A 15,682-nucleotide genomic window follows, 5' to 3' on the forward strand; every position below is an offset into this window, starting at 1 on the left:
GCGGGGGTAGCTTTTCAATGGCTGCAGGGCTGGGGCTTGCTTGGGGAAGGGGGAGAATTAGCCTCAGACACAGGAAGAGACTTCAGGGCTATGGTATTACTGGGGAATGGGGGGTATCCCAGGGTGTGTGTGGGGACACATGTTGATCTGTGCAAGTGGCCTCAAGGGGGTGAGGGTTCAGTCTCTAGAGGAGATAAGGCCAGAAGGAGATGTAAGGGTTTGTGAGAAAGTGAGAAGGTGATGTCCCTTGAGCTGGCAGTGAGTGAGATGCTAGTGAATGTGTGACGGGCTTGTGAGTGTGTAAGTTTAGAGTGTTAAGATGCTTGCCTTACCCTGGCAGTACGGATGAGATCATTCATCCATTTTCTGCACTGGATGGCCGACCTCTTGTGTGCAGCATTGGCACTGACCACCTCTGTCATTGCCTCCCAAGCTGGAGTGGTGAGATTGATGGGCCTCCTGCAGCCAGGGCAGGGGTACAGTACATCACGGCGGGCTCCAATGGTGTTCAGAAGGCATCCCAGGGATGCGTCACTGAACCTGGGGGCTGCAGTCTTCTTGCCCTTTGGAGGTCATGTCTTCTGTGCAGCAGTTCTGGGCTGGAAGCTCTGAGAGTTGTGTGCACGGATACACTTTACATATGGCATCCAGGGTGATGAAGTGGTGAGGTGACGGTGTGGCGGGCAAATGAGAGCCCACTCACCATCGAAACAGCGTGTTTCCCAGGAATGCACGATTAATGAGATGGGATTGGGATGATATGGCACGAAAAGCTGCCTTTGCGACAGGCAGGTAAAAGATTCCTTTTCCCACCTCTACTGCACTTAGTGCAATTTTGGGACAATTCTACCCAGAGTGTCAAGGGGGGGGGGGGTTTACCATGGAGGGGCTTGAAAGCATTTAATTCTAAACAATGTTTATGACTTTTGCATAAGGATCACTTACATGAGATATGTTCAGACAGTTGAGAAGTCAAAAGCACAAGTATTTGAGCAATGTGACTGGCTGATTGCTGTTTCTTGCTTACAGAGGATTTAGGGGAGGCAGCAGAGTAGCAGTATTGTCACTGGGCTAATAATGCAGGGACTCAGGTTAATGTTCTGGGAACCCAGGTTCAAATCCCACCACCACAGATAGTGGAATTTGAATTCAATAATTAAATGCCTGATAATGACCATGAAATGATCGTCATAAAAACCCATCTGGTTCACTAACATCATTTAGGAAAGGAAATCTGCTGTACTTACCTGGTCTGGCCTACATGTGACTCCAGACTCTCAGAAATGTGGTTGACTCTTAAATGCCCTCTGAACAAGATCAAGGTCAATTTGGGATGGGCAATAAATGCTGGCCTAGCCAGTGACACCCACATCCCATGAATGAATAAAGGGGGAAAGAAAAGAGGGTCTGGAAAAAATATGTACAGATTCCTTCTCTGTTGGTAGTTCCCAACTGAAAAAAACTGTTTTTGATTTGTTTCAATATTGTGTGAATGGTGATGCAGTGGTAATGTTACTTGGGCTAGTAATCCAAAGGCCCAGACTAAAAGAGGCTTGAGGTCAAATCCCAATACCACACCTAAACTCAGTAATGGTGACTATGAAACTACTGGATTGTCATAAAAACCCATCTAGTTCACTAGTGCTCTTTAGGGATGGAAATCTGGCAATCCCTGCCCAGTGTGGTCCACATGACAATCCAGATCCATGGCAATGTGGTTGACTCTTAACTTCCCTCTGAAATGGCCTAGCAAGCCACTCAGTTGTATCAAAACTGCTACAGAAAAGTCAAGAAAGAATAAAACTGGACGAACCACACAGCATTGAGCTGCCCAGTTGAACCTGCAATGTGCACTTCGCTAACTTCTGGGGACTTGTGCCAAAATTGGAAGAGCTATCCCACAGACTAGTCAAGCAACAGACTGACACAGTCATACTCACCAAATCATAGCTTACAGCCAGCCTTACAGACTCCTGCATCACCTTCCCACCACAGGACAGACCCATCAGAGGCATAGCAGCCATGGCCGTGGGAGACTTTAACATTGACTCCAGACCCCATGAACGCGTGACATCAGGTAAAATACCGGCAAAGCAATCTCCTGATCATCACCTACGGCCCTCCAACAGCTAATAAATCCATAGTCCTCCATGTTGAACACCATTTAGAAGAAGCACTGAGGGTGACAAGGGCACGGAATGCACTCTGAGCGGGGGCTTCAATGATCATCATCCCAAGAGTTGCTCCATAGCACCACTTTTGACCAAGCTGGCTGAGTCCTGAAGGACATTGGAGCTGGACAGTTGGTGAGGGAACCTACTTGACCTTGTCCTCACCAATCTACCTGTCACAGATGCCTCTGTATGTGACAGCATTGGTAGGAGTGGCCACTATACAGTCCTTACGGAAACAAAGCCCTGTCTTCACAATGACAAGACCATCCATTGTTTGGCGTGGCACTACCGCCATGCTAAATGGGATAGATTCAGACCAGATCTAGCAGCTCAAAACTGAGCATCCATGAGGTGCTGTGGGCCATCAGAAGCAGCGGAGTTTCATTCAACCAAAATCTGTAATCTCACATTCTGGCAAACCCCACACTCTAACATTACTATCATGCCAGGAGATCAACTGTGGTTCAATGAGCAGTGTAGGAGAGTATGCCAGGAGCAACACCAAGCATACCTACAAATGCAGTGCAAGTTGTTTAAAATTGCAACACAGGACCTCTACCATGTGAAACAGCAGAAGTAGCATGCAATAGAGCTAAGTGATCCCACAACCAATGGATCAGATCAAAGCTCTGCAGCCCAGTCACATGCAGCTGGGAATGATGGTGGCTAGTAAGCAACTAACAGGAGGAGCAGCCTCCACAGCGATCCCAAACTCAATGATGGTGGAGCCCAGCACCTCAGTACAAAAGACAAGACTGAAGCATTTGCAACCATCTTCAGCCAGAAGTGCCAAATGGATGATCCATCTCTGCCTCCTCCTGAGGTCCCCAACATCACAGATGCCAGTTTTCAGCAAATCAAGAAGTGGCTGAAGGCACTGGTTACAGCAAAGGCTACGGACCCTGACAACATCCAGCGGTGTACTGACTTGTGCTCCAAGTCACCTATTCCTGTACAACTAGGACACTAGCATCTAGCTAACAATTTGGAAAATTGCCCAGCTATGTTCTATCCACAAAATCCCCCATCAGTCTACTTTCAATCATCAGCAAAGTGATGGAAGGTGTTGTTAAACTGCTATCAAGTGGTACTTGCTCAGCAATGACCTGCCCACCGATGCGCAGTTTGAATTCTGCCATGGTCACTCAGCTCCAGACTTAAGTACAGCCTTGGTATATACTCCAGAGGCAAGGTGAGAGTAAGGCAACATTTGACCAAATGTGGCACCAAAGAGCACTAGCAAAATTGAAATCAACGGAAATCAGCGGAAAAGTCTCTACAGGCTAAATAAATGGGCTAGAACATGGCAGATGGCATATAATGTGAATAAGTGTGAAGCTATTCACTTTGGTAGGAAAAATCAGAAAGGCAGAATATTTCTTCAATGGAGAGAGGTTGGGAAGTGCGGTTGTCCAAAGGGACCTGGGTATCTTTGTTCATGAGTTACTAAAAGCTAGCATGCAGGTGCAGCAAGCAATTAGGAAGGCAAATGATATGTTGGCCTTCATTGCAAGGGGAATTGAGGATAGGAGTAAAAATGTCTTGCTGCAATTGTATAGAGCCTTGGTGAGACCATACCTGGAGTACTGAGTACAGCTTTGGTCTCCTTATCTAAGGGGGGATATATTTGCCATAGAGGGAGCACAACGGAGGTTCACCAGACTAATCCCTGGGATGGTGGGAATGTTTTGTGAGCAGAGATTGGGGAGACTGGGTCTGTATTCCCCAGAGTTTTGAAGAATGAGGGGTGACCTCACTGAAATGTACAAAATGCTTACAGGGCACGATGCGGCAGATGTAGATAAGATATTTCACCTGGTTGGTGAGTCTAAAACCAGTGGACATAATCTCAAGATAAGGGGTAGGTCATTTAGACTGAGATGAGGAGGAATTTCTTCACTCGGAGGGTGGTGAATCTTCGGAATTCTCTACCCCCAAAGGCTGTGGAAGCTCAATCAGATGTTCAAGTCAGAAATCGATAGATTTCTGGAGACTAATGACATCAAGGGATATAGAGAAAGTGCAGGAAAGTGGTGTTGAGGTAGTCGATCAGCCATGAGCTAACTTAATGGTAGATCAGGTTCGATGGGCTGAATGGCCTACTCCTACCTCTTTTAGGGCTCCTAATCCATTAGGACTCCAACTCCTAATGGTTGGAGTCATACCTAGCACAAAGGAAGTAGCTATGGTTCTTGGAGTCCGACCATTTCAACCCCAGGGCATCACTGTAGGAGTTCCAAAGGCCCAACCATTTTCAGCTGCTTCACCAATGGCACTCCCTCCCATCATGTCAAAAGTGGGAATGTTCCTTGATGACAGCAGAGTGTTCAGCATCATTCCTGGCTCCTCAGTTACTGAAGTCATCCATACCTGCCTGCAACAAGACCTGGACAACATTCAGGCTTGGGCTGATAAGTGGCAGGTAACATTTGCACCAAACAAGTGCCAGGTAATAACCACCACAAACAGAGAATCTTACCATGCCCTTTGACATTCGCTTAATCCCCTACCATGAACAACCGGGGCTTGAGTACAAACTTAACTGGACCAGCCACTTAAATACTGTGGCTACAAGAGCAGTTCAGAAGCTGGGAATTCTGCAGCAAGTAACTCACTTCCTGATTCCCTGAAGTCTGTCTACCATCTGCATGGCATAAGTCAGGGGTGTGATGGAATACTCTCCACTTGCCTGGACCAGTGCAGCTCCAACAACATTCAGGAAGCTTGACAACATCGAGGATAAAGCAGCCCGCATGATCAGCACCCCATCCATCACCTTAAACATTCGCACCTTCCACCACCAACACACAAAGGCAACAGTGTGTATTATCTACAAGATGCTCTGCAGGAACTCACCAAGACTCCTTTGACAACACCCTCCAAACTCATGAACTCCACCACCTAGAAGGACAAGGGCAGCAGATGCATGAGAACACCACCACCTGCAAGCTTCCTTCCAAGCCTCGCACCATCCTGACTTGGAAAAATATCGCTGTTCCTTCACTGTCACTGGATCAAAATCCTGGAACTCCCTTTCTAGTAGCACTGTGGGTGTACCTACACCACAGAGACTGCAGCAGTTCAAGAAGACTACCACCCTCTCAAGGGCAATTATGGATGGGCGACAAATGCTGCCCTTGCCAGCAACGCTCACGGCCCAGGAACAAATTTTTAGAAGTCCAATATTCAACTGGTAGTTTAACAGGGGCCTCCTAATCAGCAATCACTGATTGTTACCCTCGGATATGATAATGAAGATTGAAGGCCTTCTGATATACGATGGTCAGTGCCTCTTTCAGGTGTGATGCCTTTGAAAAATATGGCATGATGTAACATGCCAGTAAAGTGACTATATTCAACAGGTTAATTTTATACAGGTTGCATGGAAGCGATCACATTTGCCAAAAATCAAAGTTGAAATTCTTAATGCAGGTTAAACTAAAAATAACATGGAGATAAAGAACTTGCATTACATATCCCCTTTCATGACCACGGGACATCCTAAAGTGCTTCACAACCAATAAAATTACTTTAAGTGTAGCCAGTGTTGTAATGTGCAGAAACAAGGCAGCAAGGTCCCACAAATAGCAAACTGTTAATGAACAGATAATTCATGTAGTGATATTGGTTGAGGGACAAATACAGGCAAGGCGACCACAACACTCTTTTTCTTTAAATAATATCATGGGATCTTTAATTTTCACCTGAGCAAGCAGAAAAAGCCTAATTTTAACATCTCATTTCACAGACAACACTCCCATCAATGCAGAACACCCCCAGTGTCCACTGAGTGTCACCTTGAATCATGGGATTTGGAGTGGGGCTTGAACCCACATCCTCTTGACTCAGAATGGGGAGAGTGACCAACTTAGCCAATGCTAAAGCTTTCATATTAAACTTTGTACCTGCAAAGAGATATACAGAAAAGTGTGTATAACCTTCTACAGAAATCAGAGCTCAGCTGGAGTACTAGATACCATAAAAAAAAGCATATGAAGTCTATAAAGAGTTAATAATTTAAATCTTTTCATTAGCTGTCTGGGATCATAAAAATCAACAGTTTATTTTCTTTAAACAAAGGGAAGATTGAGTGATGTATGAATCCGTCTACCAGATTACAACCTTTAACTGCTCTTCACTGAAATTGTATACTATATATTTAGAGAAACTATTTTAAAACATATTGTTATCCTTTCAGCTGTGTTGATACTGATTGACTACTTTCCATCACATTCACTAGACACTACCAGCATTAAATTATAGCATAAATTAGAATAAATTTCCATCCTTGCAAGACACAGATACTAAAAGATTTCGCAATCACACAACAGGTAGACTATTTTCAGCCACAGGCTCCTAAATAATTCACTCAAATGTACTTTTCATAACAAGATTAGAAGATAGTTTTATTACCAGTAGACGCAAATGCTACAAAGAAGCAAAAACTCTACGGTGAACCACACTGACAGCTTTCCCCTTGGACAGGGTAATCTGCTACAATATCAGATCTTGAATCTGCAGAGGTCTCCATTTCAGATAAAATGCTATCATATTATATTTTCCTCACCTTGAACCTGGACAATGATTTGAACTGAATCCTAATTTTAGGATCATTTTAGGCCAAATGTTTATATTGACCTCACCATGAAAAGTGCACCCCACCCTACCACCCATTCATGCCCTCCTGTAGATTAATTATTTTTATAGTACCAAACTCTTGGTTTCTGCATACTCATTGTAAAGGTATTGTGTAAGACAGGCAACACATCATGAGACCATGCCTTCTACTTTGCAAGCAGCTGTCCATTGCCAAGGCTCCAGCTAAGTGAATCTCCAATACAATTTCAGATCAATTCAACCAGTTTCAAAAGCCACATCAACTTTATCAATGACGATCACGTATATATTTAGAGCTCAGATTCTTAACAGTCGTCCTCTTAGTCTAGCTAAGCAGTCAACTGGCCCCTAATCTTCGGCCCAATGATTGGTTGCAGTGACCCCAACATCGCTAAAGTCTTCAGCGGTCCTTTGTGAGAAAGGTTTCTTGGAACAGCTCCAACTTGGTCTTGAAACACACGCTTCACAATAGCAAAGATCTAATAGCAATACAAAAGGTGTAGTGTCGGAGCTACAGCATGAGGCTAACAACCTGAGAGTTTGGATCTTGCATGGCAATCATGAATTTAAATGGAATAAATACGGCATTTTTTTGCCTGGCCTCAGAAAAAAATTGTCATGAAAATCCGGCTAAGGTTCTTCAGGGAAGCAAGTCCATAACCCCCGCCTGGTCTGGCCAAGATGTGACTCCAGCTCACATGATGTGATTGGCTCTAAAAGTTGCTCAGTTGTACATTGCTACAAACCAATAAGGTAAATCCACTAACACCTTTTCAGGACAACTAGCAATAGGCAATGCATATGGCCTTGCGAAGCATTGGACATAGCCAAAATAAAAAAAAGTGCTATTTGATTTTGCAGGGTTAAGTCACACCTCTTATAAACACACATAATATAAAACAACATTCTTTTTAAAAATATTGTCAGAAAAATGTTCTGCTAACAGTGGAAGGTCAGTCACGTTATTAAAAACTGTACCATACCCCATTAATAGCGGCTTGGCTGAGCTGCTAACGCTTTCACCTCTGACTGTGAACTCAAGAATCTGAGTTCATAACCTAAGGAGACATCTCAATGCAATATTGAAGATGCTGTCATTCGAATGAGATGTTAAAACCCAAGCATCATAGCAATGACTGACAAAGCAAAAGTTTTAACTGAATAAATGTGCTACATTGTCAGACATGAAATGGTAGGAAAACATGCTGGGTCAGGATTTGCTCACTATTTAACTCAGGGTTTTCCGCTTGATTACCAAGAATATTTATTAGCTTTCCCAAATTCCTTGGGTCAGAAATCTATTCACTCTTGGAAAAAAAAACCTTGTGTTACTGCTGACATTGAAAGACATTCAATCAAGCAGGAGATCTTGCCAAGCACTTAGAAGATAACTTGCATCGATTGGGCTGAGTGTTTGTGGTCGAATGTAATGATTATTTGCATGTTCAGACAAAAACAAATTTCACCGGTTCTTCACAGGCTTAACAAAAAATTAAAACTAGTCAAGAGTTTGCTAGATCCTTTAACTGGCACATACAAAGCTTTATTAAACAGAGCAAATTTATAAACTGCAAAAGCATACTGAGAGAGCAGTGGGCTAAATGTTAGATTGGCAGGTTAGATTAAGAAATCATTCAAGCTTCTTCTTAAGTTCAGTTCAGGTAAAATGTCAAACTTGATATGCTTAAAAATCACTGTTCAAATTGCATTTCAACAGGGATTCCTTCAGTAATTTTTACGGGATGTAGGCTTCGTTGGCTGGGCCAGCATTTATTACCCATCCCTAGTTGCCCTTGAGAAGGTGGTGGTGAGCTGCCTTCTTGAACCGCTGAAGTCCATGTGGTGTAGGTACATCCACAGTGCCGTTAGGAAGGGAGTTCCAGGATTTTAACCCAACGACAGTGAAGGAACGGCGATATATTTCCAAGTCAGGATGGTGTGTGGTTTGGAGGAGAACTTCCAGATGGTGTTCCCATCTATCTACTGCCGTTGTCCTTCTACATGGTATTGATTGTGGGTTTGGAAGGTGCTGTCTAAGGGACCATGGTGAGTTCCTGCAGTGCATCTTGTAAGCATTAATCACACTGATTTTAATAATGATTGATGTATTTAAGTTGTCAAAACTGATCTTAATATGGATTCCTTCATTAAATCATTGTTTAAGCTAATTTCAATATTGATTCCTTCCTTAAAATATTAGCCAAACTGGTTTTAATCTGATTACTGCATTTAAACATTGGTCAAACTGGTTTTAATATGGATTCCTGTTTTAAGTCAATATTGAAACAGGTATTAATATTGATTGCTCCATTATATCATTGGACAAACTGGAAACTTCATCCTGGCATTCCAGCCAACAGTACAGAAATGTATTATGCTTAAGCAACTGCTTTTGGTGAGCATTTATATTGTCCTAAATCATATTGAAAGTAAAAAACACAGTCTGTCCTCCAGTCTCAGGGGATTTGTTTTCCTAGCTCATGCAGCATTCCCATCCCATTCTTCAATAAGCCAGTTTTCTGGTACTAATAATTTTATCAAAATAGGATGAATCAAAACTCAAGGTTATTAAAAATTATAGCCAAGAAACATGATTCAACTGAGTCAGAGGATGTGGACTTGACAGCATCCAATATCAAGAGTTCCGTGCATCGTGCAAACCATACACCTCTAACCATCAATACAATATTCCAAAGCTTACTTGTTGCAGTCCACGTGTAATAAAAGATGGGAAGCGCTGACCGAGAGTGCAATCTGGTGCCACAGTCCATCAGCGAGTCGATATGGAAACACCTCAGTTCGAGGTTTACCATTGAAACGGTAGTGATATCGTATCTCATCCCTTTGGCCGCTACTCTCCAGTTCAAAATACCTGTGTTCAGTACAACAGAGAGTAAGATCAAACTATTTAAGATTAAGATTCAGTGCACACTGTATCAAGATCAACGCATTACAGTAATATTGTATTTATTACAACACATATGCTGGATTTATTCTATTAAATGATTTGAGAACAGCTTGATTTTCTTTGCAAGTTTCATATTCAAGTCTTATATCCAACAAGGAAATATTGACATGTCTGTTTCCTTTAAGAAATTTCAGACCAGGCCCATGTGATCTTCCTTTCCTTTCTCAAATAAAACCACTTCACCAAGTGCTAATCCTCAGTTCCTATCCACTGGACCAAGCATCTGGCTCATAGTTGAGTGAAAAGACATTCTCCTTAATAGAGTGAGTAAAACATTTCCTCCTGAACACGCCTTTCATACAGAAGTACAAGTGCTGACTGTGTCCACCCCAGAAATCATTAGTTTCTTTTCTTTTTGAAAAGGAGACAACTAGGATTTTCATAAATGAAAGGACCTCTAATAATACCCGAAGCAGACTTAATCTATCCTAGCCAGGTCACAACTAAAGACTGTCCAAAGTGTCTCAGAGCATGAAGTATGGCAGAGGGTATATTTCTAATTTAAAAGTAAAGGAATGTTATGGTGGCATGTAGTAAAGAAAATTTCTTTCATGTCTTCTACCTGGGCTGCGGCATGGATGACCTATACCAAGTCGTACCATGGACCTTCCTGCTTCTTGCTGAATATGTTCAACAACAGATAGTATCCTGATACATTTCAGAATTGCTGTTGTAAAATCTCAGCTATTCAGGAGCAGATTGGACTTCAGTACTTTTCTCTACTGAACCATGACCATTCTTGCCCTGCCTGCTGAATAAAACCTAGCTCACATGGCATTTTCTTGTCCCCCTTATGTTCTCTTGAATATTTATTACAATCTAATTTTCTTCCCTTCTTGTACATGGTACTTTTTCTATGTCTTAGAAAATGACTTCACCTACACAACAGAGCATGGGTTAGGAAAACTATCATGTCCTGCTTTGTAGCTCAAACTTGAATTAGCAATGAAGGAAATTAAAGATGGATTCATGGATTAAAATAGTGGAGTATTGATAAGCATTAGATAAGAAATTTTATACGTCTGCACTAACAATCCCACTACCTGCAACAGTAAAGTCCTCAACCATAAAACACTTCATGCAGTGAATTTTAAAAGTCAACTGTATATTTTACAATAGTCACTTAACAATGTTAAATTATCCTTAACAAAGTCAGACTGAGTGACAGTCATGAAAGAATACTGCCTTTGGTGAAGCCACGTTAAAACAAATCAGTGATGCAAACAGCACTAAAATGTCAAAGAGCTCCAAGTAAATGATCATGGAAGAGTTTTACCAAAGCAGAGTGGTGGTGCTGCTGTGTTACAGGACACTCAGGGAGCCCAAGTTGCAGTGGCAAGATGCAATTTCACACATATGTTGTAACCCAGAGCTATGGATAGTGATGATAGAGGCTCTAACTTTTTTTCAATCACATGGCTGACCAGGAATCTCTCCTGCTCTTGCTACCTGCTATTGGCATGTAAAAGGTTTACAGATTGATACTCAGTCTGTTTTCCCATATTATGAAGACACCTTCCTCGGCCATCAAGTCCTAGAGTGGGACTTGAACCTGGAGCTCCTGATTCAGAGGTAAGGATGCTACCTATTACACCATAAGACCTCCCGAACAAGATACTGAAAGGTTTAAAGTCAGGAGACTTAAACTAGCTTAAGATAAGACAGCAGCAGTGAGAGCCAGGACAACTCCGAAAATTAGACAAGCAGTGTTAACAGTGTGAATAACAACAAATTGAGTAGAGATTAGACTTTATTACACCCGTTTATGGTTGTACTTAATCACAATACCCAATTTCAGGGTGTACTTCAAGGATAGTTCAAGCCAAAATTGAGTCAGGTAGTTCAAGTGCCGGGGTGGGTGTCTAAAAACAGGTGTTAGGTCTATTGCATATGCAAATAAGGGGCCTTATCCCTGTTTTAGAACCTCTGAGAAACTGGCTCCCCCAAGCAGAGCAGGCATTGCGCCTTAGCCACTTAGGGATTTTTAGACGTAGACACATCCTAGACAGCGCAGCAAGCGTTTAATTCATTTTTAAAATTTATATGGAGCCTGTGGAGGTGCTGCAGATTCCAGGAGCTTATAGTAAGTTTTGGTCCGAAGGCCATTTTCTCATGATACTTGGGCCTCCAGCTTCAGGCACAGGGATCACCTCCTATACTCATTTTACACTCAGAAAGAGGCCTAAATGAATTTCTGGACCAATCTGTTTATCCAAATGGTACAGAAAGAAGCAATAAGGATATTCAAAAAAGCTTCTCTGTGTGGGCATGTCTCGGGTACAAAACTAAAAATTAAATGTGTTGTTCCTTCATGCAAACAGCACTCTGATCATCCCTCTTTCTAATTCATTGCATTTCCTATCTTTGACTTCCACTCTCTTTCCTTTATTCTATATAGTACTGAGAGCATTTTCTGGTCTGCACACGTTTCCCTCAATTGTTTTATTGCCCTCTTTCTCTAGGCCTGTTTTTACCTCTATATTCTCTCCTTTCTCCAGGTATTCAACTCTCTTTTCAACTATATCACAGCTTGCGCCTCTTCGCGTGTAAGCCTCTTTCTCCTCTCGTTCTTTCTTTTTCATCTTCCAATTTGAAGGCCAATGACACACCTCCTCCGTTTTTAGTACTTATTTTGTACTTTTCTTTGATTTTCTGACTCACTCCATTTTGTTGTAAGCTTATTTCTCCTGAACAGTTGAGCAAATTTGCTGTTCTGTATTTGAATCCTCAGGCCCGACTCTGATGCTGTGGCCTGAGAGGAAGGAGGGGGAGATACGGCTAAGTTTTGCTAGAGAAGAGATTCTGAGCAGGCCAGGACCTTGCTACATAACAAAGCTCATGTGGTGAAAAAAAATTCAGGTCAGGCAGTGCAGAAACTAAACACCTTGTCATTTTGGAGGGAAAAAGGAAACCATTAAACTTTTACATGAAGAATACTGAAAATAATTTTAAATTGACAACTAAAAAGCAAGCTCAATAATTAAAAAGAGAAAAGTAGGGCAAAATATATTAAAATTGTGAGCTGAGAATAAATATATATTTGCTGGGTCATATGTTCCCAAGGATTTGAGCATTGGGAATTTGATTATTGGTCTGCACTGTTCAAGTACTCACTGCAGATCAGCAGCACTGTATAATCTACAGTCATACTTATGATGTTACACATACATAGATGCAAAACCTTGCATAATTTATATAGATTTTGCACGCAGCACTCACTGACATATTCCAGAAAAAGAAAATGAGCGCTAAAGCTTGTAGTGCAACTAACAACAGCCTCCTAAATGAGCACTAATTTGCACACACATATAAGTAATTACATGTGTCTATTTAGACTTCATTTCCACAGAACTACTTGAGCAGTGGCATTCAAGAGACAGATCAAGCATTATTACATTTTCTAGGCCTCAGTCTCTCATGAACAATTCTATAGGAGGTCAACTGTAAAAAGATATATAGTCTTGCATCCGGCATGAATTTTATCTGTCACACAACAGCATAAACACTTTCATTCTACTCAAGTCTTGTGACACATTTTCAGCCCATTGATTCAATTTACCGAACATTGGAAAATCCTACCAACAGTTGAACATGGAAAACATAGGTAAATAAACCATTGCAAAACTCGATGTGCAAGGACAATTAATTCAGAATGGTCAGTAAAACTGACCAATAAAATAGGCAAACCAATGAAAGCAATCAAAATAATTCCTGAAAAGCCATTCAGCCACCATTTCTTGCTGAGGAACCGGAAGTAAAGTTTTCAGCACTACATGAGGCATACAAAAAAATAAAAACCTTACAAGAAAATAATTGCATTTCCCTAAATGCTGCTGCTTATGAGTTAGGATTGTCTCCAGAATTGTTCAAAATCTGACACTGTCTAAGCAGCCGGAAATTTGTGGTAATAGGGCTCATGTTATCTCAAAGAAGACTTGGCCACTACCAAACTATAGCATACACTAACATGTATTAATCACATGTGGAGAAAGCCTCCTGTATCCACTAAAACTACCCTCCCTCTGAGTCTACATTTGACCTGAAGGGAAAGCATTATCTACCTGTAGTCACTAAGAAGAACGTGGTTTATTTATTTTCCAGGAACCAATCAATAAACACTTACGTTGCTGTCTCTTTCAAATAACTTTCTACCTTCTTTCAACAGCAGTTTGCACCCCTCCCCACCACAGCATAACTTCAAATTCATTATGAGCAATATACAGGTGTGCTGCTGCCAGGATAAGCCTAAGTACCTTCACATGTGTATATCTCCTGAGCAAACATCCATTCAATAATCAAGGAAAGCCCTCACAACAATCACTCTACTTTTCATCTTATCATTTTACCAACAAAAGCACAAAAAGGTTAAGTACACACATACAAATACATTTATTGTGATCTCATGCCCAATGATGGTGTCTATTACTCAGTTATTTACTAATCAGAACTGCAGGTGGTCACATCTGGATTTCCAAATTAGACATATGTAGTCAATTCAGCCTTTTCTGATCAAGTCCACGGCAAGAATTGCTCAAGGTTTACCCAGATATCTTACTTGCTCCAAAATGGCTTGGCCTAAGGAATTTGTCACCTCACTCCGGGGTTTCAATTGAGTAAACTCCTCCATCGTCAACAGACCAGATAACCAACTCTGGCTCAATGAGAGTGTAGAAGAGCATGCCAGAAACAGAACCAGGCATACACGAAAATGAAAGGTCAACCTGATGAAGCTATAGCACATGACTACATGCACGCTAAACAGCGGAAGCAGAACATGATAGACGGAGCTAGGGAATCCCACAACCAATCGAGGACTCGAAACGTCAACTCTTTTCTTCTCCGCCGATGCTGCCAGACCTGCTGAGTTTTTCCAGGTAATTCTGTTTTTGTTTCAGGCACAAAAGGTAGCAGATAAGTAAGTAACCAGTGGGAGGAGGAGGGTTCATGAACATCCCTATCCTCAGCAATGGCAGAGCCCAAAAGACGAGGCTGAAGCACTTGCAACCATTTTCAACCAAAAGCGCTGAATGCGTGATCATTCCTAACCTGCTCCTGAGTTCCCACAATCACAGATGCCAGTCTTCATCCAATTCAATTCACTCCATGTGATATCAAGAGATTGCCGCGTGCACTGGACACAGCAAAGGCCACATGCCCAACATTATCCCTAGCTAAGCCGCTGCATTACAGCTACACTTTTGACACCTTGCTGACAATGTGAAAAATTGTCCAAATATATCCTCTTCGCAAAAGCAGAACAAATGTAACCTGGCCACCTATACCTCCATCTGCCTTTTTTCAGTTATCAGCGATGCAATGGAAGGAGCCACCATGAGTCCTATCAAGTGACAGCTCTCAACAGCAACCTGCTCACTAATGTTTGATCTTGGGAGAATCCAAATCACTGCTCACTGACATTCAGTTTGGGCTCCATCAGGGTCACTCAACTTCTGACTTCATTACAGCCTTGGTTCAAACAAGGACATAAGACCAGAATTCCAGAGATGAAGCGAAAGTGGCTGTAAGCGAATGTGACATCACGGAGCTCAAGCAAATCTAAAGACAGTGGGGATCGTGGACAAAACTCTCCAGGAGTTCGAGCCATACCTGTCACGAGGGAAGATTTTGTGGATTTTGGAGGCCAATCATCTCAGCCTCATGACATCACTGCAGGAGTACCTCATTGAAGTGCCCTCAGCCCAATTATTGTCCCTTTCTCCATGAGGTCAGAAGAGGGGCTGTTCTCCGATGATTAGGCAGATTAGGCACTGGCAATTCGTCAGATAATGAAGCAGCCCATGTTGGCATGCAGCAAGACCCAAACAACATTCTAGTTTGTGATGCCAAGTGGCAAGCAATATTCGCAGCACTCCAGTGCTAGACAAAGAATATCTCCAAGAAGAAAGAGGCTAATTGTCTTCCT

General features: G+C 42.1%; 1 protein-coding gene across 6 annotated transcripts in view; it reads right to left on the reverse strand.

The window, feature by feature from the left end:
• Positions 1 to 15,682, reverse strand: part of LOC121283444 (protein kinase C-binding protein NELL1-like) — an 839,758-nt gene that overhangs the window by 808,525 nt on the left and 15,551 nt on the right. For all 6 annotated transcript variants that reach the window (XM_041198022.1, XM_041198019.1, XM_041198018.1 and 3 more), the window contains exon 4: positions 9,493 to 9,663. In XM_041198022.1, the coding sequence (XP_041053956.1) occupies positions 9,493 to 9,663 (171 nt within the window). The remainder of the gene's footprint in view (positions 1 to 9,492; positions 9,664 to 15,682) is intronic.

The sequence above is a fragment of the Carcharodon carcharias genome, chromosome 10, assembly GCF_017639515.1.
Source record: "Carcharodon carcharias isolate sCarCar2 chromosome 10, sCarCar2.pri, whole genome shotgun sequence".
Taxonomy (NCBI): Eukaryota; Metazoa; Chordata; class Chondrichthyes; order Lamniformes; family Lamnidae; genus Carcharodon; species Carcharodon carcharias.